Here is a 22830-nt window from a genome sequence, read left to right on the forward strand (position 1 = left end):
TTCTCACCATCAATCCTATCATTGCCTTCTCCATCACCCCATCATTGCCTTCTCACCATCACTCCCATCATTGCCTTCTCACTATCACTCCCATCATTGACTTCTCACCATCACTCCCATCACTGCCTTCTCACTATCACCCCCATCATTGCCTTCTCACCATCAACCCCATCATTGCCTTCTGCATCACTCTCATCATTGCCTTCTCCCCATCACTCCCATCATTGCCTTCTCACCATCACTACCATCATTGTCTTCTCACCATCACTACCATCATTGTCTTCTCACCATCACTACCATCATTGTCTTCTCACCATCACTCCCATCATTGCCTTCTCACCATCACTCCCATCATTGCCTTCTCACCATCAATCCTATCATTGCCTTCTCCATCACCCCATCATTGCCTTCTCACCATCACTCCCATCATTGCCTTCTCCCCATCATCCACATCATTGCCTTCTCACTATCACTCCCATCATTGCCTTCTCACTATCACCCCCATCATTGCCTTCTCCCCATCACCCCATTATTGCCTTCTCCATGAACCCATAATCCCCATCATTATCTTCTCCCCATCACGCTCATCATTGCCTTCTCCCCATCACAGCCATCATTGCCTTCTCCATGAACCCATCATTTCCTTCTCCTCGTCACCCCATCATTGCCTTCTCACCATTACTCCCATCATTGCCTTCTCACTATCACTCCCATCATTGCCTTCTCACTATCACTCCCATCATTGACTTCTCACCATCACTCCCATCATTGCCTTCTCCCCATCACTCCCATCATTGCCTTCTCACCATCACTACCATCATTGTCTTCTCACCATCACTACCATGATTGTCTTCTCACCATCACTCCCATCATTGCCTTCTCACCATCACTCCCATCATTGCCTTCTCACCATCAATCCTATCATTGCCTTCTCCATCACCCCATCATTGCCTTCTCACCATCACTCCCATCATTGCCTTCTCCCCATCACCCACATCATTGCCTTCTCACCATCACTCCCATCATTGCCTTCTCCATCACCCCATCATTGCCTTCTCCCCATAACCTCCCAATATTGCCTTCTCGCCATCAACCCCATCATTCCCCTCTCCTCCACCTACACACACACAAACAGCACCATTCACCTCTCTGCACATACCCCTGCAGCACTACACACACACGCACACACACCACCACTCATCTCTACACACACACAGCACCTGTCCATCACCATCGTTGGCTGCTTCCTCGCTCTGGCACAGCCGGCCACTGAACGATGACATCATCCAGCGGCGCTGCTGTCTGTGTCAGAGACAGGAAGCGCGGACGCTGGCAGGAAGCAGGACGGATCCTTGCAGCTCCGCTCCACTGCTATTTTCTCTTGTAGGCAGCGGACCAGCTGGGATCGCTTCCTGCCCACCGCACGAGGGTAATCTGGCCAGAGGCCCCCCCGGAGCCTCTGGCCCGGAGAAACAGGCCAGATTGCACTCAGTATTAGCCGCCCTGCAGGGGCCCCCCTCCACCTCCGGGCCCCGGTGCAGCCGCACAGGCTGCACAGGTGGTATGTCCGCCCATGAAGCCTCTGGTGTCCATTGTTCTGGTTTCTTTACATGCCAAGACATGAGCCGAAGCATGTTGTTGTGTCTTCGACCTACAGTAGCACACCCGTTCTCGTCTTTTCTTCTTGCCAGACATCCATGCCTCCTTATGAATGACAGTGTGGACCAGCAGCAAGGATAATACCGATGGTTCGAACTGTTCTCCTAGCAGAGATAGCTTTACACATCAGCAGAATGCAGGGAAACTAAAGCTGTCTGCTTGCAGCTTTGGAGCAGCACTTACAAGCTCTATAAAAAAGAACTTGTAAGCGCTGTGCTAATTGCTTAGGAGATTGGTCACCACTGATACACTGTCATCTTTACCATTATGGACCTATTTGGAGTAAAAGAAAAACTTTGACTTTCCGGATTACTACTACGGTCAAGTCATTCGTGACCGTTTCTGTGTAAATACCAGATAGCAGCCTTTTATGTCTATGTTATTGCTCCTAGCAGACCTCATTTAAAGGGGTTTTATACCTCCTGCCAAACACTTCTCAATGTGATTAGCCTGAGGGGATTCCTCTTCCTTTTTTACCCTTCCCTTAAATTTTGAATAGCTGAGAGCAATATGGCTTTTCTCACAGTGCACTTTCATAGCGTGTGCATTAACGTGCAATAATCGAGAGAATCCGATAGTCTCGCGCCTCGTCAGTCTCAGTGTCCTGAATATTCGACACTGGATCGCTCCGTGCACAGGAACCTCGGCCTGAACTGCCGAAGTCCATTTGCCACAATGTACAATGTGTAAGTTGTTGCCAGAATGTCTGTGATGTAGTACCGCCGACACGATGTAGTAATCAGCACTCTGTCGCTTCTCATTCTCTCTTACAGCACATCCACAAGTTCCGCACAGCTGTCCTTGTTGTGCAAGTTATTCGCAACCTCATAAAAATTTATAGGTAAGAATTTCATCATCTCCCAAGGATTACAGGCTGAAATAATGATTACAGGTAGCAATAAAATAATTATTGTAAATGATGGGAATTAGAAATTCTGTAACGGAGGGAGCAGTATTTAATGAATTGAATTGGCTTCTGCAGATTTTAGCATAATTCCTGAAAATGTAATATTGTTTTAGAGACACTTCTGGCAAAACTGATTATTCAGCATCGCCTCGAGCATTCTGCACGCCACCACTCTTATAAGGTTTTATAGGATTTATTTAACATGAATACAATAAACAGCTTTCTGCTGCCGACACACACGGATCTTAAGTTGCATTCTGTACTTACACTTCAGAGCTGCGCTCACTATTCTACGGGGCATTCACTGTGTACATATATAGGAAAGTGGACCGAACCACGGGTACCTGCGTGCTGGGTCCGGAACTTGAGACATACCTCCCGATTCTAGTGGGACAGTCCCGATTTTGACCCCACCTGCTGTCCCGCCTGGGAGTCTATTTTTCCCGAACTGCGCTAAGATAATCTGCACGCCCCCCATGCACCCCATCCTCGCCCTCGCGGAGAGACCCACCGCAGCCCCTCACAGCCAACAATGACGTCGCTGGGCGGCCTTGTGTGCACAGGACCTGTGATGAGGTCACAGGAGTGGAGGAGTCAGGGGTCACATGATCAGGGGCCTCAGTGTATGCAGGACTCTGCTGTGTTGGTTGTCATGGTGCTGGATGAGGGGAAGTTTATGTGTGGAGTCAGGAGGGGTTTACAGGGTGGATGTAGCAGAGCTGTGTGTGTACAAGGTATACGGAGCGGAGCCGTGTGTGTCCGAGGTGTACGGAGCGGAGCCGTGTGTGTACGAGGTGTACGGAGCGGAGCCGTGTGTGTACGAGGTGTATGGAGCAGAGCCGTGTGTACGAGGTGTACGGAGCCCTGTGTATATGAGGTGTACGGAGCGGAGCCGTGTGTGTACAAGGTGTACGGAGCGGAGCCGTGTGTGTACAATGTGTACGGAGCGGAGCCGTGTGTGTACAAGGTGTACGGAGCGAAACCATGTGTGTACAAGGTGTACGGAGCGGAGCCGTGTGTGTACGAGGTGTACGGAGCGGAGCCGTGTGTGTACAAGGTGTACGGAGCAGAGCCGTGTGTGTACGAGGTGTACGGAGTGGAGCCGTGTGTTTACAACGTGTACAGAGTGGAGCCGTGTGTGTACGAGGTGTACAGAGCGGAGCCGTTTGTATACAAGGTGAGCGGAGCCGTGTGTGTAAAGGGTCTGTGGAGCCGCGTGTGTACGAGGTCTGCGGAGCCGCGTGTGTATGAGGTTTACGGAGCGGCGCCGCGTGTTTATGAGGTGTACAAAGCAGAGCCACGTGTGTATGGAGCAGAGCAGAGACAGGGTATATGGAGCGGAACCGCGTGTGTATGAGGTTTATGGAGTGGAGCCATGTGTGTACTGAGTGGAGCCATGTGTGCGCGAGGTGTATGGAGCAAAGCCGCATGTGTACAAGGTTTACGGAGTGGAGACATGTGCGTACAAGGTGTACAGAGCGTGGGTGCGTGTGTACTTGGTGTACGGAGCAGAGCTGCATGTGTACGAGGTTTACGGAGTGGAGCCATGTGTGCACTGAGTTGAGCCGTGTGTGCGCGAGGTGTACGGAGCGGAGCCGTGTGTGTACGATGCATACGAAGTGGAACCGTTTGTGTATGAGATGTGCGGAGCCATGCGTGTACAAGAATACCACAAGGAGACTATCAATATTAGAGCTTATCCATTAAAGCAATATATAAGCCAAAGAAAAAAATGGAAACAGGAGCAATTAAAAAAATATAAGATTTTTTATTGTTATACAAAATGGAATAAAATGCAATTTTAAGAAAAATTAGTTTGTAAAGTAGGAAATAAGGGAATCAGCGACACCCAGTTGCCACACACAGGTATAGGTAATGGTACAAATTGTAATATCTGAGCAAAGGCATATAACAGTGTTCGGGGTGGCAAAGAAGCAAGAAAGCGAAACGCGCGTAGGGGTCCCGCAGTCCACACGACAGTTAGTTTGGTATTTGCTTATACACTTATTATTCATTCCTGGCATATATCTACCTCTGGCTCTATCCCTTTCAGTATTTATTGTTTCTTACATCGGCTGACAGCCTCTTTGTCAATGGCTATTAGTGGTTCCTACTTTAGGATTACTTTTATATATATCTGTTCTACACTGGTAGATATACTTATTTCCCTCAGATATTAGCAGTGATTGACATAGTATCTGACTATATATTCCTCTTTAGATATCTGGCGTAGTTCTAACTTTGGACCCTTCTCATGCATTATGCACTTTATGTAAACATTGAGAAGATATTGCATGCCTTTGTACTTAAGGGATAACACAGAGAGAGCCTTTTTTTGTCACTGTTATATGCCTTTGTTCAGATATTGCAATATGTACCATTATCTACACCTGTGTGTGGCAACTGGGTGTCACTGATTCCCTTATTTCCTACTTTACAAACTATTTTTTCTTAAAATTGCATTTTATTCCATTTTGTATAACAATAAAAAATCTTATTTTTTTAATTGCTCCTGTTTCCATTTTTTCTTTGGTTTATACCATGCGTGTACAAGGTATATGGTGGGGAGCATTCACACCTCCCAACCGTCCCGGATCCAGCAGGACAGTCCCGATTTTGAGAGAGAATCTGCCCCACTGCCCCGGCCGGGAGCTTACTTTTCCTGAGGACACAGTAGTACACGGCGGAGCCCCGAGGAGCACTTTAAAATTCGCACGTGACATTCCACCGGAAGTGACGTGCTAGATAGAAGCTGCCTGGAAATTAAGTAATTTCGGGAGGAGATTGTGACAGAACCATGGAGACACCTCAGAGATTGCTTCAGATCCATCACCGTGTCGTCCTCCGTCAGCACAGACAGCGGGATCGCCTTGGAATCGGGGATGCCGGCCATGTGAGCGGAACATGATATGTCCTGCAGTGGGAGGCTCAGGTGGGCACTACAATGGGAGCAGGGCTGCTATAGTATCTTTATAGAATCTTTATTTCTTTCTCTCTCGGTTTCTTTCTTCCTCTCTCTAATCTTTCTTTTTTTTTCTCTCTCTGTTCTTTCTTTCATTCTGTTCTTTCTTTCCCCTCTTTCTTTCTCTCTCTAATCTTTCTTTCTTTCTCTCTCTGTTCTTTCTTTCTCTCTCTCTGTTCTTTCTTTCTCTCTCTAATCTTTATTTCTCTGTTCTCTTTCTTTCCCCCCTTTCTTTCTTTCTTTCTTTCTCTCTTTCTTTCTTTCTTTCTCTGTTCTTTCTTTCTTTCACTGTTCTTTCTTTCTTTCTTTCTTTCTCTGTTCTTTCTTTCTCTCTCTCTGTTCTTCCTTTTTCTCTCTGTTCGCTTTCTTTCCCCTCTTTCTTTCTCTGTTCTTTCTTTCTCTCTCTCTCTGTTCTTTCTTTATTTCCCCTTTCTTTCTCTATTCTTTTTTTCTCTCTCTCTGTTCTTTCTTTCTTTTCCTCAGTAACAGCCACTGTGCCCATAATGCCAGCCACTATGCCCTCAGTACCAGTCAGTGTGATCAGCAGTGTTAAATGGGTGTGGTTGGGGCGTGGACATATATAACTAGTTGTGAAACGGGTGTGATCGGGGGCGAGGCCTAAAACTTGCCATGGCGTGCTGCGCGTGCCGCAGCCTTTGTCCCTCTTTTCCTTCTTCAAAAGTTGGGAGGTATGCTTGAGAGACTGCATTCCTTGTCCCCAGGAGGCAGGATTAGGGAGGCGACGCTTCCCCTGCAGTCTGGGGGAAGCTGGAGGGAGACAGGGTTTTCTGCAGTGACAGGAGGGTGGGGAGGAGCTAAAAAGGACACTCAGGGCTAGCAGGATAAAAGGAAAAGGTGCGAAGCTGCGGGGTTCAGTGCTTACGAAGGGCAGCGCGCAGGAGAGTGGTGAGCAGTGTGCACAGCTTCCCTCTTCCTCACCAGAGCGTATCGGGGCAGTGACAGGCAGTGCTGCGCCTGAAGAGAGAGACAGGGACCACTGTGCTGAGAGTAGCTGTGTGCTCAGCAGCCAAGCCAGAGAGTGCAGAGCTGAGTGCAGCCGAGCCAGAGAGTGCAGAGCCATGTTGAGCTGGGCCGGAGAGAGCAGAGTCGTGCGGAGCAGTGCTGAGTCGGACGCACAGAGCAGTGTCATGCAGACCAGCTTTCACCGCTGCCTGCCGTCAACAGTGGGGATCAGGGAGAGTGGGACGTACAGTGTGTGTCCAGTGACTGCCAGAGAACCGGGTACTGTGCCCTACGTGACTGTGAGTACAGCACACACGTTGCTCAAGAGAGACCGTATACCAGACTGACACTTGTGCCCTACCTGGGTCAATAGATAGTTGCCCTGACGATACTAGTGGAGACAGGTGAGGAGCCACGCTGGGCACATACAGGACTGTGGCCCATGCCTTTTATTAGCCACATTAACATATGGACAAGGGGCAGTGGAAGGTGCCAGAGACCGACCACTGTCACCAGAAGACGGATCACCTACCACAGCCTCATTCTGGAAAAGACATTGGGCCCGCAGTTGCCTGTGCTATTGAGTTTGCGGCGGGAGCTGTGGCGTAAGAACTTCCCGACACGCCTGTTCCCGAAGTGTCGTTATTTGGTACCGTTGTACTTTACATTGCTACTTATATCGTTTAACCCTTTTCCTCCCTGCGTGGAGAATTTCCCCTGTAAATAAACCTGTTAACCCCTGCTCAGCCTGCGTCCCGTCACTGCATCCCGCGTTCCTGCTTGTTATCTTACACATACATTACATTACTGATTCTGAGTTACCTCCTGTATTATACCCCAGGGCTGCACTCACTATTCTGCAGGTGCAGTCACTGTGTACATACATTACATTACTGATCCTGAGTTACATCCTGTATTATACCCCAGAGCTGCACTCACTATTGTGCTGGTGCAGTCACTGTGTACATACATTACATTACTGATCCTGAGTTACATCCTGTATTATACTCCAGAGCTGCACTCACTATTCTGCTGGTTTAATCACTGTGTACATACATTACATTACTGATCCTGAGTTACATCCTGTATTATACTCCAGAGCTGCACTCACTATTCTGCTGGTGCAGTCACTGTGTACATACATTACATTACTGATCCTGAGTTACATCCTGTATTATACTCCAGAGCTGCACTCACTATTCTGCTGGTGCAGTCACTGTGTACATACATTACATTACTGATCCTGAGTTACATCTTGTATTATACCCCAGAGCTGCACTCACTATTCTGCTGGTGCAGTCACTGTGTACATACATTACATTACTGATCCTGAGTTACCTCCTGTATTATACCCCAGAGCTGCACTCACTATTCTGCTGGTGCAGTCACTGTGTACATACATTACATTACTGATCCTGAGTTACATCCTGTATTATACTCCAGAGCTGCACTTACTATTCTGCTGGTGCAATCACTGTGTACATACATTACATTACTGATCCTGTGTTACCTCCTGTATTATACCCCAGAGCTGCACTCACTATTCTGCTGGTGCAGTCACTGTGTACATACATTACATTACTGATCCTGAGTTACATCCTGTATTATACTCCAGAGCTGCACTCACTATTCTGCTGGTGCAGTCACTGTGTACATACATTACATTACTGATCCTGTGTTACCTCCTGTATTATACCCCAGAGCTGCACTCACTATTCTGCTGGTGCAGTCACTGTGTACATACATTACATTACTGATCCTGAGTTACATCCTGTATTAAACCCCAGAGCTGCACTCACTATTCTGCTGGTGCAGTCACTGTGTACATACATTACATTACTGATCCTGAGTTACATCATGTATTATACTCCAGAGCTGCGCTCACTATTCTGCTGGTGCAGTCACTGTGTACATACATTACTGATCCTGAGTTACATCCTGTATTATACTCCAGAGCTGCACTCACTATTCTGCTGGTGCAGTCACTGTGTACATACATTACATTACTGATCCTGAGTTACATCCTGTATTATACTCCAGAGCTGCACTCACTATTCTGCTGGTGCAGTCACTGTGTATATACATTACATTACTGATCCTGTACCGATACTGAGTAATGGTATGTATTTGTTAATGGTAGAGATCTAGGGTACAAGGTATTTGGCACTGACCCCGGGGGAGTTGAATACAAATGCACGTCACAATTTTCCGATTTAAATTTTTTAAATATTTAGAAAACCTTGTATTATTTTGTTTAGACTTCGGAAATTCTTCTTACTTTGTGTTGCTATCACATAAAATCCCACTAATATACATTTAAGTTTGTGGGTGTAATGTGAAAAAAAATTAGGAAAAATTCATGCGGTATGAATACTTTTTTAAGGCACTGTTAATATGGCATCATTTATTTTGTTTCTTTTGCGATTTCTGTATTGCCAGAGGACCGTGTTTGCTGGAGATGACTTTATACCGCATTTCACTTCTTCATTGGTAGAAGGTGAATGATTTGAGAGCATAATGCAATCTGATGAAAATTCAAACTTAAGTCCGAGCATTCAGTGTTTAGTCTTTTCACATCTCCATAAAGTAATGGACCAGGGTGCCAATAGTTGACCACTTACAGGCATAAATTTTCTCAAAAAGAACTTTGATGTGTTCTGTGATCATGAATCAACTGAGAAGAGCTAAAATAAAAAAAAGAGACAAATAAGCGTTAGAAATTCTCCCATTGGACCCTGAAAATGAGCTCACTGATAGTTTCATAGTCAACTCATTCTGCAGCCAGTAATGGACAATACAACACAGAGGCTACAGAAGATAAACAGTGTAAACAGGAAAAATTGGAGTTTAAATGGTTAAAAAGGTAAACTTTATTTATGTTTTCTTGTGAAATTCTCATCCACGTATGGTGGTTTTATTCACAAGCATGGGTTTTCTTTCATTGAGGAGGAAAACAGTGTAACATTTTTAATGTAACCCAATTACAACATTTTTTTTTAGCCCAAAATACATGCACTTAAATGTTCCTCAAAATGGACAACCCCCTATAACCTCTTGGTCCTCATCTCCACAAGGCAATTCCTTGCTGCTTAGGTCAATTGCCTCCAGCATCTCTTCCGGCCTCCACCTTGCCTGGGTGGTCCATGATCAGTCAGGACTACTCCACTTCTGAGTGCCGTTTGGTTCCTAGCCCATAATTCTGCTTTGCTGCAACTTTTTGGCAAGCCATTTGAGATTCTAATTTATCCTGTATGTATCATATTCTAATTTGTGGAACTAAATATACTTTTTATAGCTTAATAAACCCTTTTTTAGTTTACCTCTTCTGAGGCCACATTCGCATGTTCAGTATTTGGTCAGTATTTTACATCAGTATTTGTAAGCCAAAACATACACCTGATGAAGACCTACATGGCCAAAACGCGTTGTGTTTTAATGTTTTTATTGTTTTTTAAAAAATTTTGCATTTTTCTTAGCCAATAAAATATCATCTAATTTAACATCAGAGATACTCAGTTATTTGGCTTTATAACCTTATTACTCCAAATTGGGTAAAGATCCTCGGAAGGAAGTGCCCTGAAACTTCTTTATAAGCCAAAACAAGGAGAGGGTGAAAAATCCAGAAGTGGTGACGTGTTTCTATTAGATTGGAGTCACAAAAGCATATAAAAAAAACGGTCCGATGTTGATCCAGAAAAGTTGGATGAGAGTCATGTGCGTACAAAGCCTAATTTAACCTATTAAATAAATAATAAAAAAAGGTGTAGGTTCCTACCCTTTTTTTTGGATAACCAGCTAAGGAAAAAAGGGCAGCTGAGGGCTGGTGTTATTATTCTGGTAAGGGGCCAATATCCATGGAGATTCCAAGCCTATTGTCTGCATAGCCTTTACTGGTTATTAAAAAGGAGGGACCGCCAGTTGTGAACTGCAGTGAACTCCATAAGGTAAACGCAGTTCACAGCTGACACACTGTCATCTATGGCTCAAACAAAGGTTACCGTGAGAACCGCCGGCTGTGATCTGTGGTAACCTTAATTACATCACCGGTCATCACTGCCACTGGTGTTTACGTTACTCTCAGTGTGTTCCAGCGGCTATGGCAACCTGTCATGTTACTGATGTCACTGCTTATCACAGTCTTTGGATGTAGCAAAGTCAGAGATCGTTGTGGGATGTCCATATTATGGATTTTTTTTCCTATTAAATGGGTAAACGAGGGTAATTGTTGGTGAGTGATTTTTGCAATCAAAGGACTTTGTATGTGTGTGTTTATTTTACTATGGGATTAGTAATGGGGGTGTCTGCACTGTTTGACAGACATCTCTCCATTACTAACCTATGGGCTTGATGTTGTCAGCGGCCATTACACAGTTGACATCAAACCCAAAACAATTACCCTGATTACCACCACCCCAGGGGAATTGAAAAGAGCGAGGGTAAGCACCATAATTGGCGCATCTAATGGAGGGCTGAGGGCTGGTGTTATTAGTCTGGGGAAGGTGCCAATATCCATGACCCCTTCCTAGCTTATTAATATCAGCTGTCTTCTTAGCCTTTGCTTGTTATTAAAAACAGGGGGGACCCCATGTCGTTTTTTTTTAGGGCCCTCCCTTTTTAATAACCAGTAAAAGCTATGCAGACAGCTGTAATTAATAAGCTGGGAAGCTCCATGGATATTGGTCCCTTCCCAGAATACTAACACCAGCTCACAGCTATCTGCTTTCTCTCACAGCTATCTGCTTTCTCTCAGCTGGTTATTAAAAATAAGGGGGACCCCACACTATTTTTTCATTTATTTAACTATTAGCTACATAAAAGTACAAAAATGTACACATGTAAATAACTGATTATTATATATCTCATTGAGCTATTTCTATCCTATTCTGACAATTCTGGCCTTGAATTTACCATACTTGTCTGATGAAATGTCGGGTTTCCTTTGAGATGAGTGAGAAAATATCGTCTGATTTATAAGCCAGTGTGAGCGAACCCTTATACTTTTCCTCCGATTGTTCCGCTCCTGAATTTAGCTTACAAATACTTATGTAAAATACGGATCAAATACTGCATATGTGAACTTGCTCTTACCGTGATCAATTGATTTCTGTGGGAGTCTAATACCGGCCTGAACCAATCATGACATGGGGCTATGTCCCAAACTACTCTAAACTCCCTATAGACACTGTAGCTAAACTATAGTCACAGATCACAGTTCTGCTCTAATAAAGCTGAGCTAAAAGATCACCAAAGGGCAAAATTTTTGAAAAAGATATAAAAAAATTCATACTTAATATACTTACTAACTTACTTTTTTCATTTTTAAGCTCACTGCCGGAGAGTTCCTTAAATTTGGAACTACCAGGGGAAAAGGGGCAAATAAGAGGTAAATTCCCAATATCTCACCAGCAGTCTGGAGATATTTCCATAAAGGCCGTAAAGTTTAGCTGGCGCAGTAGAAATTAATTTCCAACACTTTCTCCTCCTTATTAAACACTTCATGAGAAAAACATATGTATTTAGAGAAACGGTTCCCGGTCGCTTTCCTCGTCCTATAAAATGTCTGTTGAACCCCGAAAGCCAAGGTTATAGCTTCTTCTAAGGTTAAAGAAAGCCTTCACCGCGGTTTATGAGAGAGATTTGACTTTATGTTGTAGACCCGGTACAAAGTGAAGGAAATTGAAAGATTTATATATTCGGAACGTGGTCCCGGGGGAGCGGCTCACATATGTGGTTTACGTTGACTTTCTTGGAATCTCCCGAAGATAATGATAGTGTGCCTTGTAAGACACAACAGAACGGAGCCGGTAATTTGTTGTCTGAGGCTGCTAGATTTTACACTCCGGTTCTGCACAGTCTCACAGTCTCTATCGGCGCTCCTTCTTAACACGTCTATTTTAAAAGCAGCCACAACACTGTCGTAAGGATGTGTTAAACCTTCCTGAAAGGCCCAGAAGGGGAACGGAGTCGGCAACGAAATCTGTTACTGGAAACACGATGAGGCTTGTGTACTTTTCATCCCTAATCTATTATTGGTCTGTGGTTTTATGGAAAAACATAACTCGATTTTATGATGTACAAGTGAATATATGGCTCTCAAACAATGCCCTTATCATAAAACCAGATGCTCAGGGGACCACGGGGGCTGCTCAGGTTGGGCAACCCTATGCCATAGTGCACACTCTCCTTTATCAGTGTTGAGATACTAGCAAGGAGCTAATGGAAGAATTGTCATAAACCATATTTGTTCTTTCATACAAAATGTGTAGCTAAGCATGGTCTTGGTACCCGTGGCGTAACTAGAGACCGATGGGCAAAATTAGTACTTTGACCCCAACCTGCATATTGGTATTATGAGGTCTTGTAGCGTTCTAGATCCTATAAAAACATACGTGTTTATCACCCATATAATCATGCTACCCATCCTGGCACCATCCTGTAATAAAGTTCCCAATCCTGGGCCCCTTCCTCAGATAATGTCCCTCATCCCAGTCTCTTTTCTTTGATAATGTCCACCATCCTAGAGCCCATTCTGGTATTTTGTCCAAGTATGATGATGGCATCCTGGAACCTATTCCTTGTATAATGTCCCCCATTCTGGCCCCTTCCTGGTATAATGTCCCCCATCCTGGACTCCTTCTTGGTATGATGTCCCCCATCCTGGGTTGCTTCCTGGTATAATGTTCCTCATTCTGGCACCTTCCTACAATATTTTTCTCCATCCTGGACCCCTTCTTGGTATGATGTCCCCCATCCTGGGTTCCTTCCTGGTATAATGTTCCTCATTCTGGCACCTTCCTACAATATTTTTCTCCATCCTGGACCCCTTCTTGGTATGATGTCCCCCATCCTGGGTTCCTTCCTGGTATAATGTTCCCCATTCTGGCACGTTCCTAAAATATTTTCCTCCATCCTGGACCCCTTCCTGTCCTGGTTTAATATCCCCCATTCTGTCCCCTTCCTGGTATAATGTCCCCCATCCTGGACACCTTCCTGGTATAATGTCCCCCATCCTGAGTTCCTTCCTGGTATAATGTTCTCCAATCTGCCACCTTCATGCAATAACGTCCTCCATACTGGACCCATTTGTGGTTTAATGTCTCCCATTCTGGCCCCTTTCTGGTATAATGTTCTCCATCCTGGCCCCTTCCTGGTATGATGTCCCCAATCCTGGGTTCCTTCCTGGTATAGTGTTCTCCAATCTGCCACCTTCATTCAATAATGTCCTCCATACTGGACCCATTTGTGGTATAATGTCTCCCATTCTGGCCCCTTTCTGGTATAATGTTCTCCAGCCTGGCTCCTTCCTGGTATGATGTCCCCAATCCTGGGTTCCTTCCTTGTATAATGTTCTCCTTTCTGGACCCTTGCTGTTATATTATCCCCCATCCTAGCCCCTTCCTATATTAATATACCCCTTCCTGAGCCTCTAATGTTTCCTATGCCATGCCAACACATTTAAAAATATAACCAGTTATTCTCACATTTCTCCAGTCCCACGACACTTGGCGTCTTCTAAAGCTGGAGCAGGAGCTTCCAAATAATTTTTGGAATAGAGTACCATTAAAAATGTTGCACCGTTTGCCTTCTATAGCCTCTGGATTAACTGAAAATCAGTCAGAGAGTTATTTTTTAGCTCCTCTCAGCTGATTTATGATCACAGACCACATCAGAGTTAAATATACAGGGAAATAAAAAGCCTGTAAAAGCAAAACTGTGCGAAAATTTATAACGAAGCCCAATTGCAAAAATGATTTTTTTTTTTAAGCCTGAAATACGTGCCTTTATTAATCTAGGAGGGTGATTTATTCTACAACCCTAATGCCAGCAATGCCAAGCAATGCCTCAGTATATACCATAATACAATGTTTAAGTAATACCACCCTATATTGTGACCAAACAGCAGCTCCCTATATAAAGAGATCTAATAACAATAAATAATACTGCCAGTCGAGTAATATTAGGATAAGTGATGGTTGTGAGTCTCGTTGTCCAGGTCATCTATGACGCCCTCTTCAGCGGCTGGTCATACACCCCAAACCCCTAGGAATTAAACTAGCAAATCCTATTGTCTGGAAATAGGGTATTTGAAAGGATGAAGGATTAAAGGGAATGTGTCAGCAAGTTTTTGCTATGTAATCTGAAAGTAGTATGACGGAGGGGAAAAGAGATTGGTTCTAGGGATGTGTCACTTGCTCAACAGCTTGCCATAGATTGAATACAATCAGTGTTTTATCATCAGGAGATGATCAGTAGGGGACTAGGTGCCACATGCCAGGCAGTCCAGCTAATTTGTGTAACTCCGCCCTCACCACTGATTGGCGGCTTCTTGTGTACACTGTGAGGGCTATGGGCTATGTCAGGGCTATGGGCTATACACAGCTTAGGATTCTGATCATTGATACATTTACAACAAAGAAAACATGGATTCTATCACAACTGCACAAAAAGCCAAGTAAGTGACACATCACTGGAATCAAGGTCTCTGCACCTACATCAGATTTCATAGAAAAAAAAAACTGCTGAGTCTGCTGACATATTCCCTTTAAGGTCAGGTCCTCCTTCCTGCACATGACGGTGCTCACAAGTTTTGATGTTAGGAAGAACTCAAAAGGTACCAAACATTGTCGGATCATGTGATATACACTCCATTCGTCCTCTGAAAGAAAAGTCTTCTCTTGCAGATCCCCACTGCCTGTTTTCACAGAGCCAGGAAGGGCTTCAGTTTATGCAGAGTTTAGGATGGGTTACCCTTAGGATTTGCTCCGCTACATATGAACGCACCCCCCAAGGATGCCGATAGGCATTAAGCTACAGGTGGTGAGACTGGACACCACCAACCATAATGATTGATCAGTGACTGTAACGAGCAATGCTCCTGTGTTAGTTGGGCATAAACCGGATGGATTTCAGTGTTTGGGATATAAACGAGAAAGGTAAAAGGGTTGTCTCATAGCAAACCCTCTCGAAAAGTCCATTTGTGGCATAAAGAGAGACGTTCTCTTCTAGAGCTGAAGACCAGAGTACTCTACAAGAGTGGCAACGATCATGGCAGCCTCCAACCATTCACCAGCATGGCCACCATCTAATTCTATGTTGCAGCCATTTGTAGTGAAAGCTGAGATTTGGTCTGGTGGCCATCATCTCATTGCGGATTGTGAGACAATCCCTTAGATCTTCTCTCTTCCTGCTCTGGCTTTTGTATGGTGTTCAGACTTGGTGATCATCCTTCTTTTCTTTTGCCATTAGAGATTATGCAGCTTCAAGATCTGAGCCCCTTTCCTTCAGCGAGTACGTTGGTTTTGAGACCGAGAGTGAAAACCTTCTGTTTGATCGGTCCCTCTTCAAGGCAAAAATGGAGGTAAGGTACTAAACGAGACATTAAAGATGCAGATTTGTGGACAGCCATTTATTCTCCCCCCCCAGAGGTTTGTATTGTGGATTACATAAAGGGGTCCGAAGAACAGGGCTCCCCTCGATGAAACTTGGCTTCCCTGCTAGGGAATATGGATGGGGTTTTCCTAGTAGGAAAATATTACAGTGACTGCCTTGATTGAGAAATAGTTTGGGATTGTATATTGTGTATAGCATTCAACTGAAAAAGGACATGTGGACAAATCAGGCAGGTAGTTGCTACCTACATGCTTGTTGTGCCCGGTGCCTACCACTGCCGGCACAGAGTGGTCACAGGCCGCTCCTGTCAGTGATACACCAACTTCTGCTTCAATTTTGCTCTACTCTGTTGACAGGCATGACCGCTGACATCATGCTAAGTGACAGCTGGCTCCCTGCTGCCTGACTGTGGGGAGCTGGCTATCAATCAGCATGACATCGGCAGTCATGTGCTGTCGACACAACAGTCCAGATGAGGAAGAGCTGCTGTGCTGACGTTGAGCAGCTTAATTGCTGGAAGGAGTGGTTAGCGCCATGTAAAACATGCAGGTAGTTAGCAACTACATACCTGTTACGAATCGGTCACCGAGGAGGAAAACTAAACAAGCTAGTCACAGAAAATCAGAGAGGTTGGTAACTATGCAGATTGCAGACCCCTGATCCTAACCACACAACTAGCAGCAGCCGTGGAGCATTCCTATGATGATCCTAGATGCCTCGTCATGGCCGGAGGACTAAATAAGCCTAAAGCAAGAAAAGGGGAAAACTAACTGCCCCAGAGCAGACCCCAAAGCAATAGACAGCCCCCACACATGTATTGACGGTGAAACAAGATGAGAACACAAACACAGGCAGGAAAATAGGCTGAGCAAACAATGGGTCCAAACTAACTAGAAGGATAGGAAAGGAAAGACACTGTCTGCAATCTGCACAAAAAACCCTACAAAAATAATGTCCAACACTTCTGATAACAAAATTAGCCCTGAAGTCACTAGACTTCTCCCACTATATCAGCACTCTGAAATATTCTGAGACAGAGCAAAAAACGGGCCCATCTAATAAGGGTCAAAAAGCAAATTTGGCAAATACAGATAAATAAGAGTGGAAATTCAGCACAGCCCCAGCCGGGGCTGGCTGACCACACAAAAAACTGAATAGACCAACAAAATCAAGTGTGAACATTAGCAGAAACACTTAGCTTGAAATGACTGGAACAGAGCTGAAAACCAAGACCTGAACAAGCCAGAAGGAATCACCAGCACCAGAATAGGGCGTCGGCTGTCTTAAATCCAGTCTGAGATTCCTGAGATCCAATCGTTATCCTCATCATCAGGTGTCAGATTTAAATCAACCTCACTACCTCCTGTTACCATCAGAGGGAGCCCAAAAGGAGAACTCACAACTGGTAGACCAGAAAATGAGTTCACAACACATATCTGTTAGTTTTTAAGGACCATTGTAAGAAAAAATAGAGCCCTGGATAAACCATTTCACTCCCCAATAATTAACTGTCCGGTGATCTCATACTCATTAGGCTATCGCTCGAATACGTCATTATTGTTGGGTTCGGCCAACGTTGGTCTGATGCGTTTGGCGGCCTTTGGTATAGAACAGTATCCGCAGCTCTGCATGTGACTGGAGTAGAACTGTTAACTGTCAAAAAGTTAAATTAAATTCTTTTTAAAATGTTTTAATTTCTTTTTACTAACACATGTTAATAAGTTGTTGTATGCTCTCTTTGTCCATCACACCGGCAACTTCTTGTCTAACCTGCCAAAGATGGTTCTTAGCTCTGAAGCCAAACAAATCCTTACGAGCCCCCCAGAAAAGAGGACACCGGAAGAAACCAAATTGGTACGTGACTGATATGTATGTAGGTTTTAGTTCATGCTCCTTGATATCTAAATGTGGTTGTAGACATTTGATGAAGTCCACCTTTCAGATGTTCTGCTCAGTTTTTTTTTTTACATAAACATGGCCATTACCAAGACCAATGCCCTAAAAGAGTCCTGACAAAAATGGAGACCTGGCTGAATATTGTTGGCCTCTACCATCAATGACTTTTTGCTATTCTCAGGCTTGGCAAACAAATTGTTGTAAAAAAAAATTGTACATACGAGATTTTGGGATCTCCTTGATGTTGGAATCCATAGGCTGTCTTTAGTTGTAAGCCATACTTGACACCTTTTGAAGCTGAGGTTCTGTAAAACATCTTTTTTTTGCCCTATGATATGCCATCTAATTTATCGACATGTTACATTCCTACCCATTGATGTCCTGTTCCCTTCCTCCAAAATGTGCGTTGGGCACAAATAAACTTTATGAAGGTTTCTGGGAAGTTTAGACGGTGCGCTAGAAATATAGCAAGTCTGAGAGTTCTTCCTTTTTCGGGAGAGTTGGCGAGTATACAGTGACTAGAAATAGTCCTAAATGAGGTGTGTAAATGTGGACAACTGTAGTGGGAGAACAAGGAATCTTTCTCCTTAGGTCTGTGATCACACGTAGACCAGGCATTAGAGCACCTCGTAATAGTGATGGGGAAATTGTACTCCAAACTTAAGTCAATGTCCACATAATGGTGAAACACATAATGCCTCTATAACAGTGCCATCCACAGTGTCCCCCATAACAATTAGCGCTCAAATGCCCCAACATTAGCATCAGACTCATAGAGTTACAATCACGTTATAGTTATAGTTGATAATAGCTACATTACCTCATAACAGTGTCGCTCATAATGCCTCCATAAAACAGTACTGTAGGATCGGCCACAGTGTCCATTGTCAGTGACAGCCAAAGTGCCTCAATTACAGTAACAGCTAAATTTCTCCTCCCCTGTGATCTCCACAGTGCCCCATGGCAGTGACCTCCACAGTGCCCCATAGCAGTGACCTCCACAGTGCTCCCATAGCAGTGACATCCACAGTGCCCCCATAGCAGTGAACATCCACAGTGCTCCCATAGCAGTGACATCCACAATACTCCCATAGCAGTGGCATCCACAATTCCCCCATAGCAGTGGCACCCACAGTTCTCCAATAACAGTGATATCCACAGTGCCTCCATAGCAGTGACCTCCACAGTGCCTCCATAGCAGTGACCTCCACAGTGCCTCCATAGCAGTGATCTCCACAGTGCTCCCATAGCAGTGACTTCTACAGTGCTCCCATAGCAGTGACCTCCACAGTGCTCCTATAGCAGTGACATCCACAGTGCCCCCATAGCAGTGAACATCCACAGTGCTCCCATAGCAGTGGAATCCACAGTTCTCCAATAACAGTGACATCCAAAGTGCTCCCATAGGAGTGACATCCACAGTGCCCACATAGCAGTGACTTCCACAGTGCCCACATATCAGTGACTTCCACAGTGCCCTCAAAGCAGTGACCTCCACAGTGCCCTCATAGCAGTGACCTCCACAGTGCCCTCATAGCAGTGACCTCCCCAGTGCCCCATAGCAGTGACCTCCACAGTGCCCCATAGCACAGACCTCCACAGTGCTCCCATAGCACAGACCTCCACAGTGCTCCCATAGCACAGACCTCCACAGTGCTCCCATAGCACATACCTCCACAGTGCTCCCATGGCAGTGGCAACCACAGTGCCTTCATGGCAGAGACCTCCACAGTGCCTCATAGCAGTGACATCCACAGTGTCCCCCATAACAATGAGCACTCAAATGCCCCAACATTAGCATCAGACTCATAGCGTTACAATCACGTTATAGTTATAGTTGATAATAGCTACATTACCTCATAACAGTGTCGCTCCTAATGCCTCCATAATACTGTAGGATCGGCCACAGTGTCCATTGTCAGTGACAGCCAAAGTGCCCCAATTACAGTAACAGCTAAATTTCTCCTCCCCTTTGACCTCCACAGTGCTCCCATAGCAGTGACATCCACAGTGCCCCCATAGGAGAGAACATCCACAGTGCTCCCATAGCAGTGGAATCCACAGTTCTCCAATAACAGTGACCTCCACAGTGCTCCCATAGTAGTGACATCCACAATACTCCCATAGCAGTGGCATCCACAGTTCCCCCATAGCAGTGGCACCCACAGTTCTCCAATAACAGTGATATCCACAGTGCTCCCATAGCAGTGACCTCCACAGTGCCTCCATAGCAGTGACCTCCACAGTGCCTCCATAGCACTGATCTCCACAGTGCTCCCATAGCAGTGACCTCTACAGTGCTCCCATAGCAGTGACCTCCACAGTGCTCCTATAGCAGTGAACATCCACAGTGCTCCCATAGCAGTGGAATCCACAGTTCTCCAATAACAGTGACATCCACAGTGCTCCCATAGGAGTGACATCCACAGTGCTCCCATAACAGTTACATCCACAGTACCTGACATCCACAGTGCCCACATAGCAGTGACTTCCACAGTGCCCACATATCAGTGACTTCCACAGTGCCCACATATCAGTGACTTCCACAGTGCCCTCATAGCAGTGACATCCACAGTGCCTCCATAGCAGTGACCTCCACAGTGCCTCCATAGCACTGATCTCCACAGTGCTCCCATAGCAGTGACCTCTACAGTGCTCCCATAGCAGTGAACATCCACAGTGCTCCCATAGCAGTGGAATCCACAGTTCTCCAATAACAGTGACATCCACAGTGCTCCCATAGGAGTGACATCCACAGTACTCCCATAACAGTTACATCCACAGTACCTGACATCCACAGTGCCCACATAGCAGTGACTTCCACAGTGCCCACATATCAGTGACTTCCACAGTGCCCACATATCAGTGACTTCCACAGTGCCCTCATAGCAGTGACATCCACAGTGCCTTCATAGCAGTGACATCCACAGTGCCCTCATAGCAGTGACCTCCACAGTGCCCCATAGCAGTGACCTCCACAGTGCTCCCATAGCACAGAACTCCACAGTGCTCCCATAGCACTGACATCCACAGTGCTCCCATGGCAGTGGCAACCACAGTGCCTTCATGGCAGAGACCTCCACAGTGCCCCATAGCAGTGACATCCACAGTGCCTCATAGCAGTGACCTCCACATTGCCCCGCTAGCAGTGACCTCCACAGTGCCCCATAGCAGTGTCCTCCACAGTGCCCCATAGCAGTGTCCTCCACAGTGCCCCATAGCAGTGTCCTCCACAGTGCCCCATAGCAGTGACCTCCACAGTGCTCCCATAGCACTGACATCCACAGTGCTCCCATGGCAGTGGCATCCACAGTGCCTTCATGGCAGTGACCGCCACAGTGCCCCATAGCAGTGACATCCACAGTGCTCCCATAACAATTTCCTCCACTGTGCCACATAGCAGTGACAACGACAGTGCCACCTAGCAGTGACATCCACAGTGCCACCTAGCAGTGACATCCACAGTGCCACTAAGCAGTGACATCCACAGTGCCACATAGCACTGACCTCCACAGTGCTCCCATAGCACTGACCTCCACAGTGCTCCCATAGCACTGACATCCACAGTGCTCCCATGGCAGTGGCATCCACAGTGCCTTCATGGCAGTGACCTCCACAGTGCCTTCATGGCAGTGACCTCCACAGTGCTCCCATAGCAGTTTCCTCCACAGTGCCACCTAGCAGTGACAACCACAGTTCCACCTAGCAGTGACATCCACAGTGCCAATTAGCAGTGACATCCACAGTGCCACTTAGCAGTGACATCCACAGTGCCACATAGCAGTGACATCCACAGTGCCCTCATAGCAGTGACATCCACAGTGCTCCCATAGGAATGATATCCACAGTGTGCCCATCAATAGCACCCACAGTGCCTCCATAAAAGTGACATGTACAGTGCCCCCATAGCAGTGACATCCACAGTGTGACAGCTACAGAAGAACCACAACAGATGCAGCCAAAATTCTCCTTTAAGATTGCCAGCCAGAGCCCCCTACAAAAGTCAGACATTTGTCAGCCATCACAGTAACAGCCACAGGACCCTGACAGCATGACCGTGACGAAATCTTCACTCACTTATTACAGAAGTGCTACAGACTGACCCCTTTTTGTCACAAGAATACCGAAGGAGCTGAAGGCCCTAGAGCACCACCACAGGTGAAATGAAGCATTACACTAGGAATACTGAAATCAAAGGACTCGTCCACTTAAGCCCCCTTTGCACGTCCGTTTAAAAGAATTACCCATGTGACAGTTCATTTTAACTATACAGGTGGCTTTCCGTTGGCCATCCATGTGTACGTGTGACCCATCCATGCGATATCTGTGCGCTACGTACTGTAATAGAATTTACAGAATCTTATGTGCAAAGATAGATAGATAATAGATAGATAGTTAATTAGTGATAAAGAGAGAGAGATGGGGTAAATAGAAAGATATCCATGAAATACATAGTTAGTGCTTTGTGTGTGTGGTTTACAGTACATGTATTAACCTAATAAATAAATAAAATAAACTATGAGAGGTCCCCCCATACTGTTGATAACCAGCCAAGGTAAAGCAGACAGCTTTGAGCAGATATTATCCGGCTTGGAAAGTCCCTGGTTTTTGGACCCTTCCCAGCCAAAAAAAATACCAGCCCGCAGCCACTCAAGAAGTGGCGCATCAAACCCCACCCCAGCAGACAGCCCAGACACCCCCATTACTAACCCAGTAGTCAAAAAATACTTTATTTGAATAAACATTCCCCTACACTTTTACTGGGTCACCAATTTATTAAAAAAAAAAACCTCAGGTCCGACGTAGTCCACCGAATCTGCCTTAGTCCACAAATGGAAACCTGAAAAAACATAAAAAGAAAAACAGGACACTGTCCCTTGTTCCCCAATTTATTAAAAAATTAGTTCCCACGCAGGTGTGATGTAGTCCAGCGCTTCCCCTGACAGTTTCAAAATTCGGCCCTAAGCAACTGTGTATAGCAGTAATGCAATTCACAGTCGCTGGATCTCGCTGAGCGCAGTGTGAGACGGCAACTTTGTTGAGCAGTGACTTC

At 45.5% G+C, this 22830-nt stretch overlaps 1 protein-coding gene across 1 annotated transcript in view; it reads left to right on the plus strand.

Moving 5' to 3' along the window:
* LOC141084518 (cyclic nucleotide-binding domain-containing protein 2-like) overlaps nt 1-22830 on the plus strand; it is a 346033-nt gene that overhangs the window by 46551 nt on the left and 276652 nt on the right. The window contains exons 3-5 of the mRNA XM_073569275.1: nt 2433-2500; nt 15738-15849; nt 17661-17735. Of these exons, the coding sequence (XP_073425376.1) occupies nt 2433-2500; nt 15738-15849; nt 17661-17735 (255 nt within the window). The remainder of the gene's footprint in view (nt 1-2432; nt 2501-15737; nt 15850-17660; nt 17736-22830) is intronic.

The sequence above is a fragment of the Dendrobates tinctorius genome, unplaced genomic scaffold (assembly GCF_039654945.1).
Source record: "Dendrobates tinctorius isolate UK_male_01 unplaced genomic scaffold, ASM3965494v1 ptg000023l, whole genome shotgun sequence".
NCBI lineage: Eukaryota > Metazoa > Chordata > Amphibia > Anura > Dendrobatidae > Dendrobates > Dendrobates tinctorius.